The 26,097-nt window shown below is 46.3% G+C and overlaps 1 protein-coding gene across 1 annotated transcript; it reads right to left on the reverse strand.

The window, feature by feature from the left end:
• Positions 1–1,942: 1,942 nt before the first annotated feature.
• TMEM248 (transmembrane protein 248) lies at positions 1,943–23,594 on the reverse strand. The gene is made up of 7 exons (XM_066599607.1): positions 23,437–23,594; positions 13,270–13,446; positions 10,552–10,837; positions 9,903–10,053; positions 9,384–9,567; positions 4,347–4,490; positions 1,943–3,444 (listed from the first exon to the last, which is right to left on the reverse strand). Exons 2-7 carry the CDS (start codon positions 13,429–13,431, stop codon positions 3,424–3,426), a joined length of 948 nt encoding a protein of 315 aa, XP_066455704.1. The 5' UTR covers positions 13,432–13,446; positions 23,437–23,594; the 3' UTR covers positions 1,943–3,423.
• Between the last annotated feature and the right edge of the window lie 2,503 nt (positions 23,595–26,097).

Below are 26,097 nucleotides of genomic sequence, written 5' to 3' on the forward strand. Positions count from 1 at the left end.
GCTCGTCTCGAGTAACGAGCATCTCGAGCACCACAAAACTCGAACGAGCATCAAGCTTGGACGAGTATGCTCGCTCATCTCTATTTGTAAGGCTTTTCATATTTTACTGCTAACTTTCAGCAAACAAAAAAAAAATGGCTTTTTGCAAACGAGACAATGGGAGTTGTGCCAGAATTTTGGCGGAAATGCACTTTTTTTGGCACACATCAATTCAGACAAATTTACTATGGATTCTTGCAAAAAAAAAAGTTACATCTGTCAAGTGTCTAACATCATGTGTGAGGCTGAAAGAAAAAGCCATATCCAGTTCAGCCAATTATCCCCCAATGTTGAGCCAGAGGAAGGCCAAAAAAATAAAAATAAAAAACAATGTAGAAGCCAATTTTCTCCATTTAATTGAAAAAAAGAATTCTTTCCCAACTCCAATCTGGCAAACGGAATAATCTCAATTGCCACAATAAATTGATTCTCGAGAAAAGTGGTTGTGGCTCGCTGTTTTGTCAGAATTTATAGACATTTATGACATGCAACTTTTTAAACAGTTGCAAAATTGGTCACATTCTCACTCCAGCAGCTGGGTGCCAGACAAGGTGACTGCACATCTCTAGACATACTTAAGGAGGCACCTGTAGTCAGGGAAGACATATTAGAGCTTAAGCAGGTTCAAAGATGGAAACTAAAGTAATAAATGGGTGGACTACAATACCCAGAGAGGTTATCAAAATTAAGGTTACCTAGTTTAGAGGAGAAGGAAAAAAAAAAAAAAAACATCTGAGGGGCGACCCAATATCTATGTATAAATATATCTGGGACAATACAGAGATCTCTCCCATCATCTACTGTACCTATACCCAGTACTGTGACCGTAACAAGGGGGCGTCCTCTACATCTAGCGGAAACAAGGTTTCTACACCAACATAGATGGGGGTTCTTTACTGTAAGAGCAGTGATACTATGGAACTCTCTGCCCGAGTACCTGGTCATGGTAAATTCGATAAGAGTTTAAGAGGGGCCTGGACGCCTTTCTTGAGTGTAACAATGTTATATCACAGATTACTTCAGAAGGGTCGGTGATCCGGGGATTATTCCGATTGCCAGTTTGGAGTCATGAAGGAATTTTTTTTCCTTAAATAGGGAAAATTGGTTTCTATCTCATTGTTCTATTTTTATTTTTTGCCTTCCTCTGGATCAACATTGTGGGATAATAGGCTGAACTGGATGGACATATGCCCTTTTTCAGCCTTGAATACTATGTACAGTAAATTGGAGAGGGGAAAGGTGGAGGGGGGGGGGGGGGGGGGGGGTGAACTGCCAGAAAAGTGGCATCAAAGTCCCCTGATGATAAATTCCTCCTAATATGTGAAACCAGGCTTAGAAGGCATACCGATACATCAAGAGGTTACTGCTAACGCTCTTAAAGGGAACTTCTCATGTACTTTATGCTGCTTTCACTGCGGTCAGCATAAAGTAGTGACAAACATGCTGATTTCAGTTCTCTGTCACTTATGGAGTAATGTGCAATGGTTTTAAAGAACTTACAGATTGTTCCTGCAGCTCCTAGCAAGGGAAGTCCAATGTGTTCATGAGATGTCGCTAGCTTCTGCCCACTCCCCTCTGATTGCAGGTTTTTCTTAGTATGCAGTGCAATAGAAGACTGTTAATCACTGCAGGTGGCTATTACCAACAGTGCCTCATGAATATACTGGACTTATCTCCTCTTGCGGACTGCTGCAGGAACAAGCGGTAAGTTCTTAAAAAAACACTTCCCATTATCCCATAAGTGACAGATCGTTGAAATCAGCATGTCCATCACTTCTATATGCTGCCTTCAATAAGAGCAGCATAAAAAGGCCATAAGTTCCCTTTAAGGGAGATTTTAGTCAACGGTTAAAGTTGGCATGAATCACGAAAGAAAAATATTCTCCAAGAAAATATTTTTACGTAAGTGTTTTAATGTCTTGTGACCGATCGTCTTTATTAGCAGATATACAGTATATGAATTGAAATGCAGCAGTCACAGTACCAGGAATAGTTTTATTCAGAAAACCAAAAAAAAAAGAGCATTCCTCATGAATCGTGAGGACACATGGTTCCCAGCAATCCACGTCCAGACAAAATAACAGTGACAAAAATATAAAAAACTAAACAAACAGAAGCAGATGTGATTGGTCATGAGAATGATTCACGGAAAGTAACCTAATAGAAAAAAAAAAGTAAATATGGAAGATAGCTGGCGATGGGTCGACGGTGGCAGGTCTACAATGTCATACATGCTCCCAATAAGACCCATAAAGCTGCATGAGATGCGTAGTGAAAAATCATCAAATAAGCACATCACCTACCAAGCTATAATAAGACAGCATAGTTGTGGAGTGGCGGAGAACCAGGAGACCCTCCATCATCCTGCACTGAGCAGGAAGTTGGACCCGATGACCCTGGACCCTTCCAACTCTACCATTCTACGAAAGCCCGCAGAACAGTACTTGTATGATGGTAAACCCAATTAAAGAGAAATATTCATTTTACTACATTCTACATCAGAAACTGCATCCCACAATGTGTTTCGGGGTCCCCAATGGGCTATGCGATACATTCCGTTGGGATGCTAACAATAGCATTTAGACCTTAGCTACTTAGTCTTACAAGAAGTAGTGACAATAAGAGTCCCGACAGCGCTGTCAGAGCCGATTAGCTTTATTTTCACGTAACAAGGTCTAGTCATTTAGAACGATTCTCAATGCATCTTGCTTATCCCCCTACTTGAAGACGACATCTTGAGGTCTTGACGTTTCGGAATAATTAGCATGACGACACTTAAACATAGATGCTGCCCGTGAAAATCAGCTGCGCTATGTATTGAATTCACACGGAGAACAGACAAAAAGGTACTTAAAAGATATACAGAATCCAAAAAACAGACGCGTCATGAAGAACGGATGCTTTTAATATAGAGCTACCAGAATACAGGCCTTCTCCATGCAGCAGCCAGATTTCTTCCTTTCAAAACAAATGATTTTTTTCCCCAGATTTTTGAAAACAAAGTGCAGTTTTGCTTGAGATCAGGATCTCATTCATTAGACATACCCACCAATCAGGCAACTCGCACTGCTGACTAGAAACATCCACTAAACATATCTACACGAGGAAACGAGAGCTAGTCCACAGGTACACAGGGGGATGGGGGGGTAAGGGGGGCAAAAAGGCAAGTCCCTGCAATGCAGAACATTTGCACCAAGCTTCTTCAAATGTACCTATTTATATAAATATGTACAAATCAATTACAGGCACTTGAAATGTCTTTGGTTGGAAGAAACCAACATTGCAAATATTGTGTTCCTCCTTCCACCTCTAGAAGGACACATTCTCCTGGTGGGGTCAACAGGCAATGACTCCGGTTGTATCTACGGATGGTACAAGGGGATGTTATGCTTCAGAGAGGGCAACCTGCAAAATACAAGAAAACATCTCTTTAGGGTCATCTGGCAGAAACAAAACCACTGAAATAGAGAGAGAGATCTGCCCCCCGCTGACACCCAAATCTTTGCGGGCGAGCAGGCAGATGCTCGGTAAGGACGATACTCGCTCGAGTATCTGTCCTTACCGAGTATGCTCGCTCATCTCTAGTATTTACCTCTTACAACTATTTTTGATTAAACTATAGCAGATGTGTTGTAGTTTCTGGGTTTTCTGTCTCCTTTTAAAGAGGCCGTCTCAACAAAGCCTTTATCTATAATGCAGTCGTGGCATGTCCCAAAGTGTGGGGCAGCAGAGGAAGCGCGTGCACACCTCCATTCACTTCAATGGGACTGCCGGAGATAGGCGAACACTTGAATTCAGCCATCTCCAATGGTTTCCGTGAAATGGGGTACTGCCTTCACCTTCCTTGCAGGATGCTCCAGAGCCCTGTTCTTGGGATCTGTGGAGGGTATTGGCAATCAGACCCCAACTGATCAGCAAGTAATCCCCTGTCCTGTGGGTGCTATAACATGAGCACTAGCGCTTGTAATTTTGCCAACTGCCGAGATAACCCAGCAATTAGCGCTTGTGCACCCTGGACCAACCAGAGCATGTATTGGCACCCCAATTCTTCCATGCGTGATTTATACAGAGGAGCACATGATGGTCTTCACCACTTGCCCTGAACACTTTCCCTGCTTGTCACATATGATGAGCTCCATTCAAGATTTGTATCCCTCACCGGCGTCCCCTCCGATCTCCCATCCATTCCCGATTGCACCTATATGGACCGTTTGCCATTCATGTAGTCTTTTGCAAGTGAAACATTTCACTTCTACATATTAATAAATTGAAAGCTTGGCAACACCTGAGAACACACAGAAAATTACCTTTTCAGGGCAGAAGTCTGGGTTGTTTTGCCTCAACTTGCTTGGGCGACCCCTGATGACTGCATAGCAAAACATGGTGATAACCATCACAAACAGAAAGTAACTGGTGTCCATCAGATGCAGATTAATTAGAGAACGGTCATCCTGTTGTGAAAAAGAGAACCTGTGGTTAGCAGTAACCTTTGAGAACAAACGGCAGCATTCAGAGGATTTTGGAACACGTCAAATAGAAAAAAAACAGAAAAAAAAAAAACTGACTTATTGCATGATCGAGTGATAAGGAGTGCTGGTTCAGCCCAACGAAGGCCTACATATCTTCTAGCAGTAGTGTGCTCACATCTACTGTAACGAGCTGTCGTTTGCAATCTGACTGTGAATCCGGCTACATGTCCAAAAGATAAATATATTAGGCCGACCCCTAATAACCATGTGGTTTACATTTAGCTAAGGGCTCGTGCCCACGACAATGTTTGTACCGCATTATCACGCGTGCGTTGCCTGGACACGTGCTACAAAGTGAATGGAGTCAATGGACCTTCACTGATCCATGCATACCGACGTATAAACCCTGCGTATCAATACGTAAGAAATAATCGCAGCGTGTCCGTTTCTCTGTGTTCATATGCAGCCCGAGCCCAAATCACTTGTATGGGCTGTCTATGATACGCTGTTCATACGCAATACATTGCATATGGGCAGCGGTTTCATACACATACCCGCTCTGAATAGAGCAGGGAATTTAACGAGTATGGCAGAGAGCATGAGGCCTAAATATGACAAAATTACCATATACTGCACAACTACCATGTTTCCAGAAGATAAAACCCTGTCTTACATTAATTTTTGCCCCAAAAGAGGCGCCAGGTCTTATTATGCTTACCTAGCGGGCTTGGTCCACTTCCCTCCAGCTGCTCTTTAGAGCTCCGCAGGTTTCCTGCAGCCCTCCGTCCGCCTACAGATCATTTCCTGGCTACGGGATTCATAAATCCCACTTCCCAGAAGTGATGGCTCTGATTAGTTCGTGCTTATCAGCCAATCAATGCAGCGCTGGATGAACCAATGCGATTGCTTTATCAAACGCTGCATGGTTTGGCTAAGCAGCACTCAAGAACCAATCACAGCCATTGCATTAGTTCATAGACAGCTCGAGAACCAAATCACAGCCATTGCTTCCTGGAGGCGGGATTTATAAATCCTGCAACCAGGAACTGATCTTCTGTGGGCGGCTGAGGACTGCAGGAAGCCTGCCGAAGCTTCGGAGAGCAGCGGGAGGGACCTGGACCAAGCCTGCTAGGATACTTTTTTATGTAATGCAGCTAGGGCTTATTTTTGGGGTAGGGCTTATATTTCAAGCCTCACCTAAAAATCAAGGTAGGGCTTATTTTCATGGATACAGGGTAGGTGTAAAGGGTCTATTAGCACATTATAAATAGAAGTCTATGTATTACACCCTAGACCATTCATTTTGATGGCCAATATGTACTAGTGTCTCGCTCTCCTGTAGCGGCCACCCACACCAAGAATGGTTGACAACTGGATACAGATGTGGAAGATCATATAACATTCATGGATGTCTGTCAATCATACAAACCTAATCTTGGGCGAGGGGGAAGAATCCTTTAACAAGATACAAGTTTGAACTTGAGAAAATGTAATTAAGAAGAAAAAAAAAAATGTTGGACAAAGAGCTCTCCTTAAATCTATGTTGCTGAACTTGGCCATCCAGACGAGACTTTGGCTTTTTATCAAATCCTGAGTTGTGACACCAGAGCCAGACCCAATCTAGTGTCCCACTTCAGTCTTTAGTCACAGTCTGGTACTCAAGGACTTTGTGACCGGATGCAGGACATGTGTTTAATGAGCGTACGAGAGATCAGCAATCTCTTCAATCCAATGTAAATTATCAAGTAACTTTTCTTCTTCAAAGCTTAGAATTAAAGCAGCGTTCCCCAAAATTAATAGTGCACCGTGTTCTCAGAAAATAGACCTTACAATGAAGCAGATAAACTTAAAGGGATTGCCTGGGACTCTTACCATCGATGATTGATTCTTGGAATAGGCCATCAATAATCGACCAGTGGGGTTTGCCACTTGGGATCCCAGCCGATCAGCTGTTCGCCTGGTTGCTTTCAGTGTGAGCAGTGCTGGGAGCTGATAGCGCTGTCCATATTGCAGTGGCCCAGGTTGGTATTGCAGGCACAACTGCCATTGATTTCAGTGGGGCTGTGCCTGTAGTACCAACCCGGGGTGCTGCAATAGATTTACTGGTGATGACCATTCTCAGGATAGGTTAGCAGTGTTTGCAGTCCAGGATGACTCCTTTAAGTTTCTTGCACTACAACTTTGTAACTTTATCCCCTTTACTTCCCCTTGAACCCAGAATGGCTCCTGTTTTCTGAGCCTGCAGGCCACTTGTGGTCCGTCACGTCATTTTATGTGACCGGTGAGGTACAAGCGCTGAAAGCCTGGCTCTTAACTTTACTCGGAGGATGCAGCCAACATTTGGCAGAGGCACCGGTGCCAGCACAGGGAGGGGTGCATCTTGGATTCTGAGCTCCGGCACACCTCCACACCGTCCTGTTCAACAACTCACTGGTGGTGGCTCAGCTCTGACAGCCCTAGCCAGGAACTGTAGCCGCCCCTCCAATGTAGGAAGCTTAGTGCTAAAGAAGTGGGAAGGGGTGGCTATTATCTAACCTGAACCCAAATCACTGGTTGAATTACATTTTAACCATTTCAATGGTTGTTCTTGCATTTTGTTATGCGTTTGCTGTTATCTTCAGAACATTATTCTGTTATTCCAGTTATTCTGTTAAGTAGTAGTAATATTTATACAGTCTTACAATTACAAATGGCCCTTTGAAAGTAACCATAAGGGCTTATTCAGACAGGTGTCTGACAGTCGGGTTTTCACGCCCGGCCGATATATGCTGTCCCTCTCTGCAAGGGTAGGAGGCGGGCCAGGAGCTCAGTGCACTAGCTCCCAGCCAGGCCGCCTCCTACCCTTGCAGAGAGGGACGGCGTATATCGGCCGGGCGTGAAAATGATTGATACCCCCGGTTTATGGGAATAAGACAGGGTTCTAATGTTTGCCCGAATCACTTCACTCTGTCCACATCCTTTGCCAACCTCTAGGCTGAATGTGGTGGTCATGTGTCATTTTTCAACCGTACTGGAACTGCAACCCAAAAAATATTACAGAATAAAACAAAGCCATTATAATTATACGGCACTAAAACAGGCAGTCTGCTCACAAACAGTAAGCCTCCCGGGAGAGCGTGCAACAGGAGTCAGAGGACTAGAAACCATGGCAAAATACTAATTGGTCAGTGCAGCATCGCATCCTTCTGTTCTTCACATTTAGAAGAGCTTAAGGATGGGATTTCGATTAGATTTGACACCAATATCTGATAGTTGTTGGTCCAACTACTGGGACCCTCCATGTCGTCACCTAAAAGAAAGGAGGGGGGGGGGGGGAATAACATTTTCAGTTGCTTGTTTCTAAACTTTCTCTACTCCCAACTTCGTGTTATGCTAGTAATTGCATTGCAGCCTTTTGACTTTTTAATAGTGCTATACTACAGTCTGGACAGTGCTAGATCAGGGGTGGTGCTAGTTTTGGGGGGAAAAAATTCTAGGTGACATAACCACATTTTAAGATGTTGATTACAGCGGACTGGGAGTAAAAAAATGAATAAATCACACAACTTTACAAAATCAGGACAAAAATTAGATCCCATACAGAAAACCACATGAAACTGGAAAAAAAAAACAAAAAAAACGTTCTATACTAATCAGTGGTCACAGTAAACGGTCCAGGCATCAATCACCAGCCAACTATAAACTCAAACATTTCTCAATATATTAGTTACTGTAGCTTCCTAGGCAAGGAAAACCCCAAGAGAAGAGCCGAACAGTCTTACCAGTTCTTGTATTGGTATGAAGAGCAAGTTAAAGCGGTTGTCCCACTTCTGCAGGAAGCAGACCGCGCCACACACTATTTAGCTCCCAGATTGGTACTGCTGGCAGTTTCCTATTCCCACTTTACAAACTGCGCCGTTTGATACCCTCGGCCCAATAAGCCAATAATCATCCCTTTTTACACTGCTGATAAATGGGCCCCTTTTACCCCTGATAACGAGTGATATATGAGCAGACAGACTATTGTACACCTTATGTACCCACCAAGCCAACCACGTCACGGCTCTTCCTTTATGGGCTATGCACTGCCAATGTTGAAAGTAGGAGGTGGTCATAAAATGACTCGACTGTGTACTTACCGTGATTGTCACTAGGTCTTCTGGCTTGCTGACGCCCTGTAAACAGATCACATGGGCTTCTACATCAAGCCCCATTTACACAGGACGAATGTCGGGCAAACGATTCTCGACACTCGTCCCTGTGTTTCCTTGCTCCTGTGCTAGTGAAGCAGGCTGGTTCACGAAGCGCCCAGCAATGCAGGAGATTTCTCGCTCCCCCGCCCCCCTCCATTCACATAACACAGCGGCCGTTCACTACTGAACGGAGGCTGTTTAAACTGCACGATGAGCTTCATCGCTGATCTTTTATGCTGCATAAATGATGGACGATGAGCTCATAGCTCATCGTGCAGTTTAAACAGCTGTCGTTCAGTAGTGAATGGGCACCCTGTTATGTGAATGGGGAGGGGGGCGAGAGGAGAGAAATCTCCTGCACTGCCCCCCTGCTGGCCGCTCTGTGACCCAGCCAGCTCTGCTAGCTCCCATGCAGGAATACGGGAGCAAGGAAACACGAGGATGACTGCCGGGAATCGTTTGCCTGACATTCGTCCTGTGTAAATGGGGCTTTAGAAGCCCACGTGAAGCGCCGCCCTGTTTATGGGAAGTCACAGGATGACATGTCAAGGTCTCCTATTGGCTGCAGTGGTCACATGCGTAAACAATGTCATCACTGCAGCCAAAGTGGTGAGGAACATTGGCTTTTTTAAAAATATATAATACATCCCACCAATTAAAAACAGAAAGCTCCTTTAAGAAACTTCCTAAAAGATATACCCACCTCTGGAATAATAACTGTGAGCTTGGGGTTTAAAGCATGGTAGACCTTTCCAATAGCTCCCTTATAACACCAGAAAGGGTTATAGTCCTGCGCATACTTTGTCCCGGAGTCTCGGGCAGTGGTGAAGATTTTGTACCACGCGGTGGCATTGCTGTAGGTTTCAGGAATGCAATGAGGGGGTTGTCTAAAAAAAAAAAAAAAAAATTTAACTTTCAATAAAGCGGCCATCATTGTGTCTTCTGTAAAGCACAACCTTTTATCCAAAATAGAGCCAAAAGCATTAAATGTGTCACAGGAGAACAAAGTATACTGGAAAGGTGATTAAGCCGTCTGTAATGAATGAACTGTATGTGAATAAAACAATCTGTAATTCGAAGAGGAGGGCTTAAGTGCAGACTAGGAGCTTAGTGAAGCGCAGAAGAGTCGAGAGGCTGCAGAACTAAGATTTGTGACCTTTAGGGCATAAAAGTTCCTTTATATGAAAAGAACTCCATATGCATCGGGTCCTGAGGTACTTACACGGTGACGGGAAACACGTTGCTCATGGCCGTTACGGTCATACATGTGGTAAATACCACCTGCTCACAATGTCCGTGGAGAATACAGTCATCGGAGTTCCAGGCAGCCGGCAGAGTAAACGTTATATTCATCTCCTCGTGGGACTCTCTGCCTGAGAAGGGGAAAAGAAAAATGGTGCTCAAACAGTCATAAAAACAAAAAGGTCACGCAGATCAGTAGCAATCCGGAATCGGGGATACAAGTTTTACATGGAGAGTTAAATAAAAGGCAAAAAAGGTACAATACAGAAGAGAAAGCAAATTATAAGCGACTGTCAGAGGAAAGCATTACGGCATATAGCAGGGTCTGTGGGTCTCTCCATTGAGACTGGTATGTTCTAAAGGCCCTTTAATCCACCAATCAGTGAGTCCCAGAGTCCGGACGCCACCAACAAGAACGCCACGTGCCTCGTTTTATACAACTAAAATGTACACTGTACAAAGTAAAATTGGTTCTTTTTTGAGAACAGAGCCTTCATCATCACTCGGTAGTTACATTTCTCAGTATACATGGCCTAACAAACCAAATTTTGGCTTTCGTGATGAATAGTAGTAGACAAAAAAAAAAAAAGTTAAAAAATGACCTTCAACACACAAGATCTTACGGATACCTGAAAGACCAATCTGATGACCAAAAACTGTGGAGCTGAGGTGGGTGATGTTTCGAGAGTATCCCCCAAAAGGCTTCAGTGGATCCAATGTTAGGGTAACAGTGACAGAGATATTTATGGGTCCGGTGTCCTCTAGAGCTTGTGGCGTCTGTGTGGAGGAGCGGGCCTGGCCAGTGGTCACCGTACTCTCCGGCGGGGTGGTATCATTCAAGAGGTGCTTCAAAGTTTCATTCTCAGATATACAAAAGTCCAGGTTGTTAAACCTCAGAAGGAACGTATTCCAGTCCTGTGGACAGTAAGGCATGCACTTCATACATGAATGAGTATACAGCATGGAAACACATAACTTCCTTAGGTCAAGCTCCCATATATTCGGCCATCCGACTCCCCCCCTCCCCCTTTGGCGTGAAACACCAGAGGAAACGAACTCCAGTTTCTATGGGATTGTTCGGCACATCAGTTTTCGCTTTCCTTGCACAGGACAGAAACATATACATATTTATCTCCTATCGACAAAACAGGGAATAGATGTCTGATAACCGATGATCCGACCACCGGGTGGAGATGCAGAGATCAAAATACCCCAAATGCCCCAATATAAGTGTCATGGTGGTGCACGAGCTCGACGGCCGCTCCATTCACTTCTATGTATAAAATAAGAAACCAATAAAATCCCACGCTCAGTGTTTTACAGAAAATACTAAAAACCTAAATAGCAAATATCAAAAGGTGTGTGTAGGGGGGGGGGGGGGGGGGGGGAGGGGCTATTTCCAGAGATTCCACATTGGTATTCAGGAATGCCAGAATTAAAGGCATATTCTCAGTCAACACAAAGCTGAATCCTCGTGTTGATGGAGAACGCCATTGTAATTTTGGCATTCCAGGATACCAATGGGAAGGGATCACTGGAATCCACCCCCCCCCCACCCCCTTCCCAACAGAGTGAGGGCCTTGATATTTGCCATTCAGGTTTTTAGTATTTTATTTTAAACACTTTAAGCACAGTATTTTATTGGTCTTTTTTTAATGGTTTTATGTTTTATAACCAAGACTTGGATTCCTTCCATGTTCTCTTCTACGTGGATGTCCGGGTGACAATGTGTTATTTATCTACAAGCCTCCACAGACCACGGGTGTAGCGGCCCACCAGGAGGTGGGGCCACCAGCATCAGGCTAGTCTGTTCCTGCTATCTTATATTTCCTGAGCCCTGGCTTGCTTTTAAATATTTATTCACTGCTATGTGTCAGAGAGAGATAGTCAAGTGCATCAATCCTCTTTCATACCGCAGACGTTAACCCTTTCCAATCCACTGTCTGACGTCTGAAGACATTATGATTTAATGCTATACAGCGCCGATGTTGGAAGACGTCCGTCGGGGTTCTCTTACTGTATATTGCCAGCCTCTCTGCTGTCGGAGCCTTTCCAACATGTCACCTCATGCAGTACTGGCTTTAGCCAGCAGATAGCACCGTTGTATAATGGCAGAAAAAGAGTAAGCCCCCTAGGAAAACCACAATACAAATTGGATTGGAAAGGGTTAATGGAGTGGCCAATGTGCGTACGCACCACCATGTCATTCACAAGGGGCATTCAGTGTGTGCCGATCTTAGGATTGCTGTGGTCCCAGCTGTCAGATCTGGAGCAATCAAACATTCGTCCTTCTCCTGTGGATAGGGGATACATTTTTTTAGTGGGAAAAACCCTGTAATCCAATAGGTAAAGGGGTAGAAAATACAGATAGCAAGTGAGGCCTTTGTACTGCTAGCCATTATGGCCACGGTACTCTTCCTTTGTTCCCATTCTCTAGATCAGAAAGGGGAACATTTTCAAAACTCTGCTCAGTCTAGCTGGAATTATCACCTTAACTACTGAAATTCCTAAATCTATTTCCATCATTTCAGATTTTCTGAAGTTAAAGTGCAAAAAAAAAAAAAAAAAAATTTGAAAAATCTAAGTGTCAAATCAATTGAGAAGGCAATCTTATGAAATAATCTCATTGCATCCAATCATTCACTTCTTATTTTAAGGGGTTGTCCGGTTACTGACGATTTTTCTACTATAGATACAAGGGTGTTAAAATAAAAAGAACAGTACTTACCCATCCTCTACCACGGGAATCAAGCGCCGCTATTGCCTAGTGCCGATTGTGGAAATGACATCACAGGAAGTGAACCGACTGCTGCAGCCAATCAGAAGCTGGAGCATATCACCACTAGTACTCCTGGCATCAGCTCTCACATCCTGGGAGCCATGACGCCAGGACTTCAGAATGGTGACCCAGCAGCCTCCGATTGGCTGCAGCAGTCAGGTGACTTTCTGTGATGTCATCTCCACAGCAATCATTGGGAAGATGCTGTGACAATGGTGCTGGATCCCTGCGGCAGAGGACAAGCATGAACCGTCCTTTTTGTTATTTTAAAGACACTTGGGAGCTATGGCAGAAAACTTGTTGGTAATGGACAACCCCTTTAAAAGTATAGCCTATAAATTTGGTAGAATATCAAATGGTTTTTTTTTTCCCCTTTTAAGGCCTACTTGTAGCCCAGTCCCCTCTTACGCCATTTTTTTTGCATCTTATTTGGTCTTAAAAGGATGAAATCCAACACATACAGCTGTTGCTTCAAAATCGGCCATGTAAATGTTTCCAAAGGGTCTACACAGACTTCTTATATCTCAATGTATTGAAAGAGTATAGTTCCCAGTAAAAAACACTGTACCTCAGTCATCTCCGGTGACTTAATTTCCTTCATCTTGAAGAAGTAGCCAAGTGTGAGGAAAGCTATGGCCATACCACTGACACTGACCATAAAGACCACCAGAGGGGGCCGACTACTGATGCACAACTTCAGGTTCTCCAGGGGATGCAGATTCAGCAACATTATGATGTAGAAGCCCTGGGAAAGGACATAGAAGTCTATCACTGGGACGCATATACCTCGTGCTTAGAGCAGATCAATCATCCTTCTCCTACATGAGTATATAATTATACAGTATACCACGTATGAAGCTTTTTCAGCCTTCATGTACATTTACCCTACAGAATAATGGAGTCACGCCAGTATAAACTTTTACATGTGTAGAACAGGTATAAGGGAACACAGATGTGAACCAGGAACGGCAAGGCTAGACAGGCTGGATCACGCTTTCGGCACTGGCACACCACAGGTAACCAGATATTATTGCAGGGCTTCGCCTGTTTGCTTAATTTAACCCAAAGTTTGCAAGTCAAACATTAAGGACTTCTTACATCCCAATCATACTAGATCTCTGCATACCTATGTTCTTAATGGAGACCATCGGCATCATAGTGAATTCGAGCGTGCAATCATTTGGTGGTCCATCAGATGACATATTTTGGAGGTACTCACCTCTAGTAACATGGTATCTGTGAGGAATATCTTGGTGCCTCCTTACGGCATTGTATTACCATGTGTTGCTGTACCAGCTCCATGCACATGACCCTTCTGTGTGTATGAAGCCTTATGGTGGTCATACACCTCACACTGATGCCCCAATTGACACCTAGTATTCCCCAACACCCCCCCATGCACACGGGCCTAAGGGTTTTTTTTTTTCCTTTAAAGTGGTTTATACTACATTTCAAAACAGTAGTATAAACCAGCTGTGCCTAGAGAGCAGTATCCCGTTCTGAAGGCTCTCAGAACCGCTCTCACCACAAGAGATTGTCGCCTGAGCGATAGAAGCGTGTTGGGTTACTTTTCTGATGTCAGTCCCTGCTCGTGAGCTTTCTTCCACGTGAACGATACACTGTCCATCTGCTTGCATACGCGGCCATTCGCAATTAGTTTTCGCGATCATTCGCAGGTCTTCCGCTGTGGATATCCACACTGGGAATCCGACCTGCTTGTGTGAGCCCGGGCTTATATTGAGGTTCACAATATGCAGGACTAAATGACATAATTGCTAGTAGATGTTCTCATCAGTAACAATATGGATTGTAGACACACCACCGCTAACCGGAGCTGGGAACATGGTAAGCTTTCCAATGGTAAAATATGGAGCGTTACAAGCTGGACGCACCTACCGAGTTTCCCCAAAAATAGGACCTACCCTGATTTTCAGGGAGGATTGAAATAGAAGCCCTCCCCAGAAAATAAACACTGATCTAGTAGGCGGCATTCGGGTCCCTCTCGCTAGCCTTCGGCACTCCAGCAGTCTTCCGTATAGTCCTAGTGAATTACAACATTGAATGGCTGCGATTGCTTTATTGAGCGCCGTGGCTCAGCCAATCACAGCAATCTCTTGCTGGAGGCGGGGTATTTAAGCGCCGTTACCAGGAGCACAATCCTCTCTCAGCGCTGAGGACTACATGGAAGACTGTTGGAGCGATAGAGACCAGCGAGAGGGACCTGAACGCCGCCCGCTAGGAAGTATTACGACAACCTCCGAAAATAAGACACTTTTTTGGGGGGCAAAGTTGTTTTTTTATCTAAAGACAGTGTCTTATTTTAGGGAAACACGGTACTATTCATACCATGGAGAGCTACAAGAGATAAGGACGGCACAGTCAACTCCATGCGAACCTCACAGGCAGAAGAACAATGAAAGGGAACCAAGCGGGATGGAGGGGCTTACTGAAAACATCCTGCAGGACAGAACATCTTGAGATGCCAACAACTCATCTTCATCAATGGCTGAAGATAGGCACTGTGGTCCCTCCACCCGCTCAACTCTGTAGCGGAACCAACAGACTTCATTTCTGGTATGTGAAAAAACGCACCAATATCCCCTACAGGTGTATGTGCATTTCTTATGACGGTATTACATCCATGTTCACTGCATTTTATACATTTGCGCAAAAAAAAAAAAAAAACATACAAGGTTTAATTTTTTTTTCCCACATTGTCACCTCACAAGTGTAAAAAATACCCAAAACACAGCGAATATGTACGCACATTTGCTGAATTTTTAACTGATTCTTTAAAAGCTTTAAGGAGTGATTTTAGCCCGCGATACGGACCCGAGCGGGGCATGTGGCCATTTAAAAAGTAAATAAAAATTAATCCATGCAAAAAAATGCATATCTGAATACAGCGATGGAAATCAATGGTGTTGTATGCTGTCCGTGTAATGTGCGTAAAAAATATGGACAGCATACAACACTATTCAATTGTATTGGTGTATTTACGAAAAGGCATCTTTTGCGCAAAAAAACAAACAAATTGCGTATGCCATTTTGGTCTATCACTCCCATAAAGACGCAGGAAATACAGTTAGAAACATAGTGAATACGCTTTTTTTTTTAAAACACATACTACCATAAAAGAAAGGATAAAAAATAAAAAAAAATTTAAAAAAAGTCCTTCGATGGAGATTCCGTGTAACTAAATATTCGCACTCTCTAAAGACATTTAAAGGGGTTGTCCCGCGGCAGCAAGTGGGTCTATACACTTCTGTATGGCCATATTAATGCACTTTGTAATGTACATTGTGCATTAATTATGAGCCATACAGAAGTTATAAAAAGTTTTATACTTACCTGCTCCGTTGCTAGCGTCCTCGTCTCCATGGTGCCGACTAATTTTCGCCCTCCGATGGCCAAATTAGCCGCGCTTGCGCAGTCCGGGTCTTCTTCTTTTATGAATGGGATCGCTCGTGCAGGATGCCGGCTCCGTGTAGCTCCGCCCCGTCACGTGCCGATTCCAGCCAATCAGGAGGCTGGAATCGGCAATGGACCGCACAGAAGCCCTGCGGTCCATGAAGGCAGAGGATCCCGGCGGCCATCTTCAGCAGGTGAGTATGAAGACGCCGGACCGCCGGGATTCAGGTAAGCGCTGTGCGGGTGGTTTTTTTAACCCCTGCATCGGGGTTGTCTCGCGCCGAACGGGGGGGGGGGGGGGGGTTTAAAAAAAAAAAAAAAAACCCGTTTCGGCGCGGGACAACCCCTTTAAGTATCTGGGATTTTCAGGGTCCAGAAGGTAATACTACAGCCGAGCCGGTCACACGTCCCACAGTCATCCTTACTCTCTGGCGGTGTGGCGGTACTTGGTTGATGACCGCCTTGAGCTACAGGACTCCTTGTTCAGCCAAGAGTGTCCCCCCAGATCTGGCCAACACGTGAGCCGCCCGCTGCGGACCAGAAAATCGCAGCAGCTTCCCTTTTTACCATTGTTTCTGCGCAGATCGCTTCCCTTGAAGTCGATGGAAGACGTCCGATCCGTGGACCTTCTGCAGCGACATTGCGGGAAGGTCGCACATTCTGCTTCATCCCCTATGACGACGCGAGAAAAGCAGTTGTTTTAAAAAGAATTTTCAAAAATCTGTACTGCGCACGTCCGACGGCTCGCGATGCCGACCATCCGCAGTACAGATGAAAACGAAAGTGACGAGGTACACGGGGACGCCGCTGGATTCCACCCATATATTTTCTATACTGTGTCACCACACCCATAGAAAGGAATCTTTAACCCCTTCCCACCACAGGACATAAGGTTACATCATGGCAGGCTGGTACTTAGGCCTCATGTCCACTGCTAAAATGAAATAAAAAATCTGCAGCGTTTTTCCCGCACGCGTGATCCGCACCCCATTAGGGATGCATTGGACACCCGCAGGTAATTAAATACCTGCGCATGTCATTTTCCCTTGAGGCGCGGATTGCATCTGCGGGAAAACACCCGCAGCATGCTCCATTTTAGTGCAGGGCTCCCGCAGGCTTCTGTTGAAGGCTATGGAAGCCGTCCGGATCCGCGGCACACCCGCAGCTGAATTTGTGCTGTGCGGCGCAGAAGAGCAGGAGTTAAAAAAAAAAAAAATGGAGTGCCCGTCACGCTGCCGGTGTGCCAAGCACATCCGCCGGGCCGAAGAAAGAAGATCCGGACACGACGGAGGGAAGATTCGCAACATCTGGACAGGTAAATTTAATCTTTTTCGCCTCATGTCCGCGGGAAAGGAGGGACCCGCTGCGGGATTCTACATGAAGAATCTGCGGCGGGCCTGATTTTCCCCGTGGACATTGAGGCCTTAAAGCGACATGACGTAACCTTATGTCATGTTGATCTCGTGAGATCTGAAGAGATCCCGCGGCATCCAGCTATTACTGATAGCCGGCCTCCAGCTGCAACAGCGGCGGTGCATCAGGACAGCGACCCCAGCTGTTAACCCCTTACTCACCGCGATCTACAAAGGGATATTAAATACAGAATGCCTATTAATTCAATGGGCGATGCAGGGCTGAAAATCGGCCAAAGTTAGAACATGCATCACTGCTCCATCATGTCTCTCATACACTGCATACAGAGATCCCGCTCCCCTCTCACTCATATCCAGAGAAGCAGCAGCATGGAGGACATTGCACAGCAGTACTGGGTCCAGCACTGGTCAGGAGATTTCGTTTGTCTCTCTGCTTCCTCCTCTACTTTCCATAGACTTCTATAGGCAGCATGAAACCCAATTCCATAGTAAACGGATCCCTCTTGGATTTTTGCTGCACTTCAGAGTAAATAATCCGTGAGACAGAAGAGAAGAAATGGCCGATAAGTGGCTAAAAAGTTTTTCTCTTTCTTCTTCAAACAAAGGTAAGTTCCGCGGTTCCTTCTATTCATCTGCTCTATTGTTATAGTGACAAACCTGTTGAAACAGCCTGGTTAGTCCTGCACCAGGGTGTGCCAGCGGGCTCCTATGTGGCAATTGGGTCATTTTTAAAACAACCTGCCAAGGGGTTTTCTGTGTAATGGTTTTAACACAAGATCCACAGAATGAAGAGTGTATAAAACACAAATGTCCCTTCCATGCGGCGGAAGACGCAGCGGACACCGGCCAGACCGGAAGAGACATTATTACTGCATGTAGTGTTATCTGGGCGCCCAGCAACGATCCACGCGCCAGTCGGCCTCCAATAAAGATGATCAGATAACGCTATACCATCTCATGTTCCCGTATAGAGGCCGGCCGCTTACAGCCCGCGCGTCGCTGCTCAGCGCCAACCTGTTTACATAGCTGTCTTCTGTCTGGTTACCGAGAGCTCAGGAGGAATTAATAGATCAGGTTGTTTAAATAGTCACCTTTTATTGTTTATATGCATTGTCACATGTGCTCCACTGAGTACACGGATGCGGGGATCGGCAGCGGCAGTAGACACAATGTCTCTGCAAGCTATGTAGAAGGTGTTGAGCAGCCCACATGATCTAATAGGGCAACCATAGAATACATATGTGTGTGCGTGGAATCGAGGGTGCCATCCAGGTATCATGGCAGCTGAAGGGCTTTCTGAAGATCAGACATGTTTTTCTGCCTATTAAGACATGCTTGCAGCACATCTTAATAGGTCACTTGCAGAAATGCTAGTAGATGGTACCAGTAGAATCCACAGAACCCTCATAAACCCCACTGACAAAAAAAAAAATATATTCTGACCGCCATAACTTTTTCTAAGATCTATTTTTAAGCAGTAACGCAAAAAAAAACCCTGAATCAATTTGGTAGGATGGCAATTGTACCGACCGACCCACAGAATACTTCTGCTGTACTGTGTATGCCATAAGAACAAGACCCCCGTAATCTGCATCTGATAACATGTGGCACCTGCCCCGTATCCCTCCCCGGATTTCTTTCAGAGTCATTTAAATACCACTTGCACCAAATTGTACTATAATCGAAAAAAAACAAACTGAGTAAGAGCCATTCATCTGGAAATGTGAGAAATCAAGAATTAGAGGAAGGAAGGAAGCATCAGACATCAGAGTATTGTGTGAAATACAACTGTCCAGGAAATGACATGGCTGATATCAGTTATGTGCAAGCAGGCTACCAGCAGACAGCCAGCGGCCCGGGGCTCTTCATTTCTGGGTCATGTCATTAAATCTAAGTGTAATGTGAGGACGTGCCGCCCTCCGCTGCCACCAGAAACCTAGAAGAGCTGGAAAAATACAGCAAATGCAGGAAGTACACCTGTCCACAGGTGAGGAGGGCAGCCAGCTACCCCACTAAGCATTACAGCCAGCCTAGTAACCTCCACAAGGGAGATCTGCCCTCTAGTCCACAGCTGCTCTTGCTGATTTGCTGTGGATTTTGGCCTCTCTATTGAAGTCTATGCAGGAATCCGCAAGTTTTCCGCCCTAATTCCATTGCTGGACATACTCAAAATCTGAATTCCACACCGCAGGTCAATTTCCGCACGGATTTGGCGCCGTTTTTCAGAGCATGAGGACAGGATCTTGACAAAAAAAAAAAAAAAATTGCACTGTCTGTACCGCTTGTCCCGTCCCACCGCAGCTTTCGGGCACTGCCACCGAAGCGCATTACTGCTGTAGCAACACTGCGACCAGTAACTGGCTGCAGGGGGCGCATGCTCATTGTACAATTCCCCACTGAGGCAGTCGCAGGGTCAGCAGTGATCCTGCCATGGTTGGTGAAGCCTGTGAACGTGGCCACTCAGCCAATCACAATGTAAGGGACCGTCCGTCCGCGGGATCTAGGCTCCACAACTACAAGGCGAGCCTCTGGATCCGGCGGCTTTCTTTAGTGCTCATATTTTCCTGACTCGTCCTGGGCTGCGCCTGCACTTTAGTGCTATTACACGAGGTTACGCTGGTAGAGCAGCGCTGACTACTACGTGAATGCTAGTGACGGCTGCTGGTGGCGGTGCAGCTTTAGGGAATGTTTACACGCAGCGGAAATGCTGTGGAAATCCAAAGTAGATTCAAAGTCCGCAGCGTCAGGGCAGGTTGACGCAAAATCATATCCGCAGCTGTTCTCAGAAGATACGGCGGTTCCTTCACCTCCAAAGTCTGTGACTGTCAGCGCTGTGCGGCACACGATGGCATGTAGTAGACGTAGTGCTGCCGGTCAGGTGATGCAGAAGTAGCACTACCTGAGCAGCAGCGCTGTGCTCACTATAAGCTGCTGGGGAGCGCTGACAGACGAGGACAGCGCCGTGTCTTCTGAAATCAGTTGCAGAAAAGCCGTGGATTACAAGTCAAAATCCGAACGAGTTGGATTCTGCGTTAAGACCGTACATTATCAATCAACTTAAAAGCATGCCACACAGCACCCCCGAAACAGCTGTCTGCGTATGCAGTCTGGCTTAAGGCCCATCTACATGTGACAAGCTGTTGGACAAACACTCATCCCCATGTATACTCGCTCCTGCGCTATTACACAGGAGCAAGTATCGCTGACAGCGTGGCCAGCAAGGTGGCTGGGGAGCGTTCCCGCCCGCCTCTGTTCACTGCAAGCAAGCATTCATTCAGTCTCTGATCGAATCGCCGCGTGTAAAAGGGCCTTTAGTTTTCAGATTCTCAGCCATTATTACAAGGCTTGTATAAAGAGTCTAACATTGACTTACAGGAATGTTGCCATCCAATAGGTGGCGCTGCAGAGGTCTTGTTCCATCTTCCTTATTTGCATACATTTCCCAGAGGAGCATAGGTGGCCTTGTAATTCTCCTCGTTCACCTACTAAGCATCTCCTTAAAGGAGATGTCCCGCGCCGAAACGGTTTTTTTTTTTTTTTAAACCCCCCCCCCGTTCGGCGCGAGACAACCCTGATGCAGGGGTTAAAAAAACCACCCGCACAGCGCTTACCTGAATCCCGGCGGTCCGGCGTCTTCATACTCACCTGCTGAAGATGGCCGCCGGGATCCTCTGTCTTCATGGACCGCAGGGCTTCTGTGCGGTCCATTGCCGATTCCAGCCTCCTGATTGGCTGGAATCGGCACGTGACGGGGCGGAGCTACACGGAGCTACACGGAGCCCCATAGAGAAGAGGAGAAGACCCGGACTGCGCAAGCGCGGCTAATTTGGCCATCGGAGGGCGAAAATTAGTCGGCACCATGGAGACGAGGACGCCAGCAACGGAGCAGGTAAGTATAAAACTTTTTATAACTTCTGTATGGCTCATAATTAATGCACAATGTACATTACAAAGTGCATTAATATGGCCATACAGAAGTGTATAGACCCACTTGCTGCCTCGGGACATCTCCTTTAAGGAGAGATGATACCCTTCCTGACAAACAGCATGGCGGCGCAGTTCGCAGTGGCAACATGTGAACACGGGCTAAGCACATCCTGCAGCCCCATTACATACATGTGCGCTAACATCTATATATAGCGGGGCGGGATTATTATCCATATTGCATAATCCGGTTAATCTACAAGTATTGGCAGCAGTGGCCCCACCCAACCCTCCCGTCTAGATTAGTATCCCATTAGCATTGACTCTTATAACCCAGATCCGCAGCGTCGGGGCGTTCGCGCCGCCACCTATCATTCTGGTGCTGCCGACACGTGAGCACATCTACAGGCACACCAATGCCGATCAGATACAACACGCCGGGGACAGGCCCCTCCTCCAGCTGGGACATCACAGCCGCATCCTCTCATGCATACAAGTGCGTGGAAAAGTAAGTGAACCCTTTGCAGTTCCCTGGATTTCTGCAGACTCCTCCTCAACCTTCTACAGAACTTACCTGCACCTAGACAAAGTTTGAGGAGACGGAGGGGGAAGTAGCGGTCGTTCCATCCAAGGGTGCGGAGGGGGTTTACTCAATAAGCCCCCGGCACATTAGGCCGCTTTCACACAGCCGAGAAAACCGTGCAAAATTTGCATGTCGCGAGACGCCCAACTATGAACCCTACTCTTACGAATGGGGTCAAACACGATTGCAGAAAGAAAATTGCGCCATGTCCTACCTTTGGGCGTTCCCTCGAATCAATGGGGCCGGCGCAGCGTCCTACGGTGTGGGAGGGGCACGCCACTGCGATGTTACCCCCTTGAAATTGTAATTAGACACTCTATGGGTAGAGCATGCGATGAATTATATTGCGTGACGATACATACACAACCGCGCTGCGCATATGTTGGCGTGAACGAGCCCTTAGTAGTTCACTCAGAACACGCGTCTATCATTGTTACTTCCCGCGGCCGTATACGTAAGACACCGCGTGTACTACGCAGCATTTTACCGCTGTGTGAGACGACTATCGGCGCGTACTGCGGCGATCAGACGCGGCACATGACCACATATCTCACGCTCGCCATCATGCACAGTATGACTATTTTTTAAATTCCCCGCACGGTCTCATAGCGGCGCTGCATGTTATACGCCGCACAGTGTTTAATAGGCTACCACAGAGGACAATGGCGCGGTACGCCAGTAATACGCAGCAAAATAAAAAAATGGCGCGTTTTTTCACGCAAGTATTATACGCCATGTATATTCACAGATGTGAACGGATCAGCGTGCCTACAGGTGAAGCGCCCGCGCTCGCTAGAAGAGATGACCCCCCCTTGTCTTGTGAGTCTCCTCCTGTAACCCGGCACCGATCCATCATTAACCCCTTCATCACCAGGACCGCTGAGGCCAAAAATGTCCGCATCAAAATGTAATATTTCCAAAACATTCTAAAGGGTTAATTTCTTTAAGTGGATGCCCATTTTTTCCCCTACTGTTTGCGGCACAGCCTGCGCCCTCTTACGGTACCCGGGCAGGACGGGTGGCACTCAGATCTGCTCTTTATATGGAGAACGGGCAGCGTAGGAGAACAGTCGCAGTTTCTGCACCATCTTCAATTTGTAATTCAACGGAGCCGAACGTTGGCGGACGGCGCCGCTGGCGATAATGGGGTGTATTCGCTTTCCATCCGGTATGTGAGCGGTAGAAAAAGCGCTGCATGCAATAATCAGAATTATAAATATATATATTGGATGCAAAAGGGTTAAACAAGAGAAGCCCTCCGCAGGGGCGCCCACCCTACTGCCCCCATTACCAGGTTCTTGCCACGGTAACGGGCACATGCCAACCTCATCTCCCAGGCTGGCACTGAAGCAGAGCTGTTACACGTCCGGGCAGGAGGAGGGTTACTGTGGCACTGGGCACCTGCCATATCATACACAACATAGTATCACACTGCCCTGCTCACCTGAGAGGGCGCCCCCTGGTGTCCGCTGTCCCCCTGGTCCCTGTCTCAGGCGGCCGGTGTCGGGGCCCCGGGCTCGGTCATACCGCTGAGCTGCGCACTCTCCTCCGTTCTCCTTCACTTCCTCACTTTCTGTTTCCGGAGGTAACGCAGCGACCTGTCACACGCAGCCCCGCCCCCTTCCCAGCTAGGGTTTTTTTTTTTCTTCCCGCCCTCCACAGCTTTATTAACAAAACGGCATTGTGGACAAAACACTGATAACGACAGTTGACGTCTTTCCGACTTTTTTACGGCACTTTTTTTTTTTGCCTCTCAACTTTATTTGAAATAAACATTGTAAATTAGCCATAAGGAATTCAAGTCTAAAACATTTTATAAATGTAATTTGCCTTTGGCATTTAACTCCTTACTGACCAGCTTATTTATGGCCGTAATGACAGAACATTTTTTTTTTCCAGTTTTTTTCCATAGTCGTGCAAGGGCTTTTTTTTGTGGAACAGGTTGTTTAATCGCACCATTTTGAGATACGTATAATGTGATTTAAAATTTTTATACTTTTTTTTTGGAGTGGGGGTGGTTGAAGAAAAAAACCTGCAGAATCGTTTTATCGGACTGATAGTCCGAGTTTAAAAAATAGTTGGATGTCCTATTTTTGTGTGATTCTTGGTGAGGAATCACCCATTATTTTCTATGGGAATGTAAAAAAAAGCGGATCGCAGATCATGAGATTTGCACGCACATGTAATGCATTTTAACACGAGGACCAAAAAAAAAACCCAAAAAAGGAAGTGCCAGGCAGTTAAGAACATGACAGATGGATGTAAATTGCACATAAAAAAATCTGCAAGCGACCTGGGATACTTCACCGTCTCGGTGGGCGTTATTCTCGAGTAGCATCAGTTGACCAGCTTTACGAACAGGGCAATTAAAGTCCCAGAACTACTGCGCCATCGGTTCTCGCTGTCGCTCGTCAGAGGTCGCTGTTGATGAGGACTCTTTCGCCGAGTAATCTTTCATCCCTCCCTCACCTTACTTAGGGTGTTCACCGTCCTGTAGGAGCTCCTTATACAATCACACAGGACGCCAGAAACGCTCATCTCATTTCCCACACTTTCACTGCTGTTGCTACTACTTATAGCGCTCCGTCACGTGCCCTCTCCCCACAACACGGGAATCGGCAACATGGACGCTTGAAGGGGACAGCATTTACAAAATTGAAACAAAGCACAATAATGTAGGCAATGTTAACGCTCCCACCATTGTTGTAGTGAGGGTTACGGCACCCCCATTACATCTACATGAACTATAGGGTGCTTTTACACTGCAAGATTTCTGCCAGGAACGAGCACAATCAACTTTTTAACAAAATGATTGGCACTAGAGATGAGCGAACCTACTCGTTTCGAGTAATTACTCGATCGAGCACAGCGAATTTCGAGTACTTCCGTACTCGGGTGAAAAGATTCAGGGGGGCGGCGTGGCGGAGCGGGGGGTAGCAGCGGGGAACAGGGGGGGAGCCCTCTCCCCCCCCCCCCCCCACACTCACCCACGGCGCCCCCCGAATCTTTTCACCCGAGTACGAAAGTACTCGAAAATCGCGGCGCTCGGCCGAAAAAGGGGCGTGGCCGAGTACGCTCGCTCATCTCTAATTGGCACTCATTCTGCTCCATTTACATGGGCATAGCTATAGTGGGTGTAGAGGTAGCAGTCGCTACCGGGCCCTGAAACCTTAAGGGGCCCAAAGGCCCCTCTATCATATAAGGAAACAGCTGTATTATAAATGGCACATGGATGGTTGCATTGGGGCCCCCCTACATTTAGCCTCTGCCTAATCTTTTAAGATTCTAGCAATGTCCTTGCGTGATAGTGTTGGCCTTCTTAAGAGACCCAACAATGCAGAAGAAACTTGTGGGAGGGCCACCATGTTGAAGTTTTGCACCCGGCCCACAAGTCTTTAGCTACACAACAACACTGCTATCATTTAGGCTGAATGCCCACAGAGGATTATCACTGCGGAAATCATGGCCAGACACCCGCCGCGAATTCCACGGCAATAACAGTCCATAGACATGCTGTGTTAAATGATTCTCCCCTACCCTGAGCCGAAATGAACTGCGATTTTCCACTCGCGGGGGAGAATCACAACATGTTCTATTCTGTGTGGAAAAATGCATGGACGGCTTCCATTGCAGTCGATTGAATCTGTCCCGCGATTCTTCCGCTGTGAGCACTGTGGACATATCGCAGAAATCTGCATCACAGCCCAGCGCCGACGCATCATGCACTGCATTGCGCATGCGGGCTGGCTCGCCAGACCAGACACTCGCGGTGGATCCGGACAGGTGAGTATAGGGTCTCTGGCGGGGGCGCCGAGTCCGATTCCGCTGTGATATTTCGTAGGCGGAATAGGACCTGGCAGTGGGCATTAAGCCTTGGGCACATGTAGTTGCATTGTTATTGGCAGCACATTGCTTTTTACACAATGCAATGTGCTGTTGACAACAGATGATTTTTGGTGCTCTGTAAGGGACGTGAACCACCTGCTAAATGAGCATTTTCTTATTTGTTGGCTGAATGCCAGCCCCTTCAAAGCAAGCAATGATTGGAAACAAATATCCATCCACCCAATTATCTGCCCGTGTAAAAATGCCTTCAGTAAAAATA

The sequence above is a fragment of the Eleutherodactylus coqui genome, chromosome 4 (genome assembly GCF_035609145.1).
Source record: "Eleutherodactylus coqui strain aEleCoq1 chromosome 4, aEleCoq1.hap1, whole genome shotgun sequence".
Classification (NCBI taxonomy): Eukaryota; Metazoa; Chordata; class Amphibia; order Anura; family Eleutherodactylidae; genus Eleutherodactylus; species Eleutherodactylus coqui.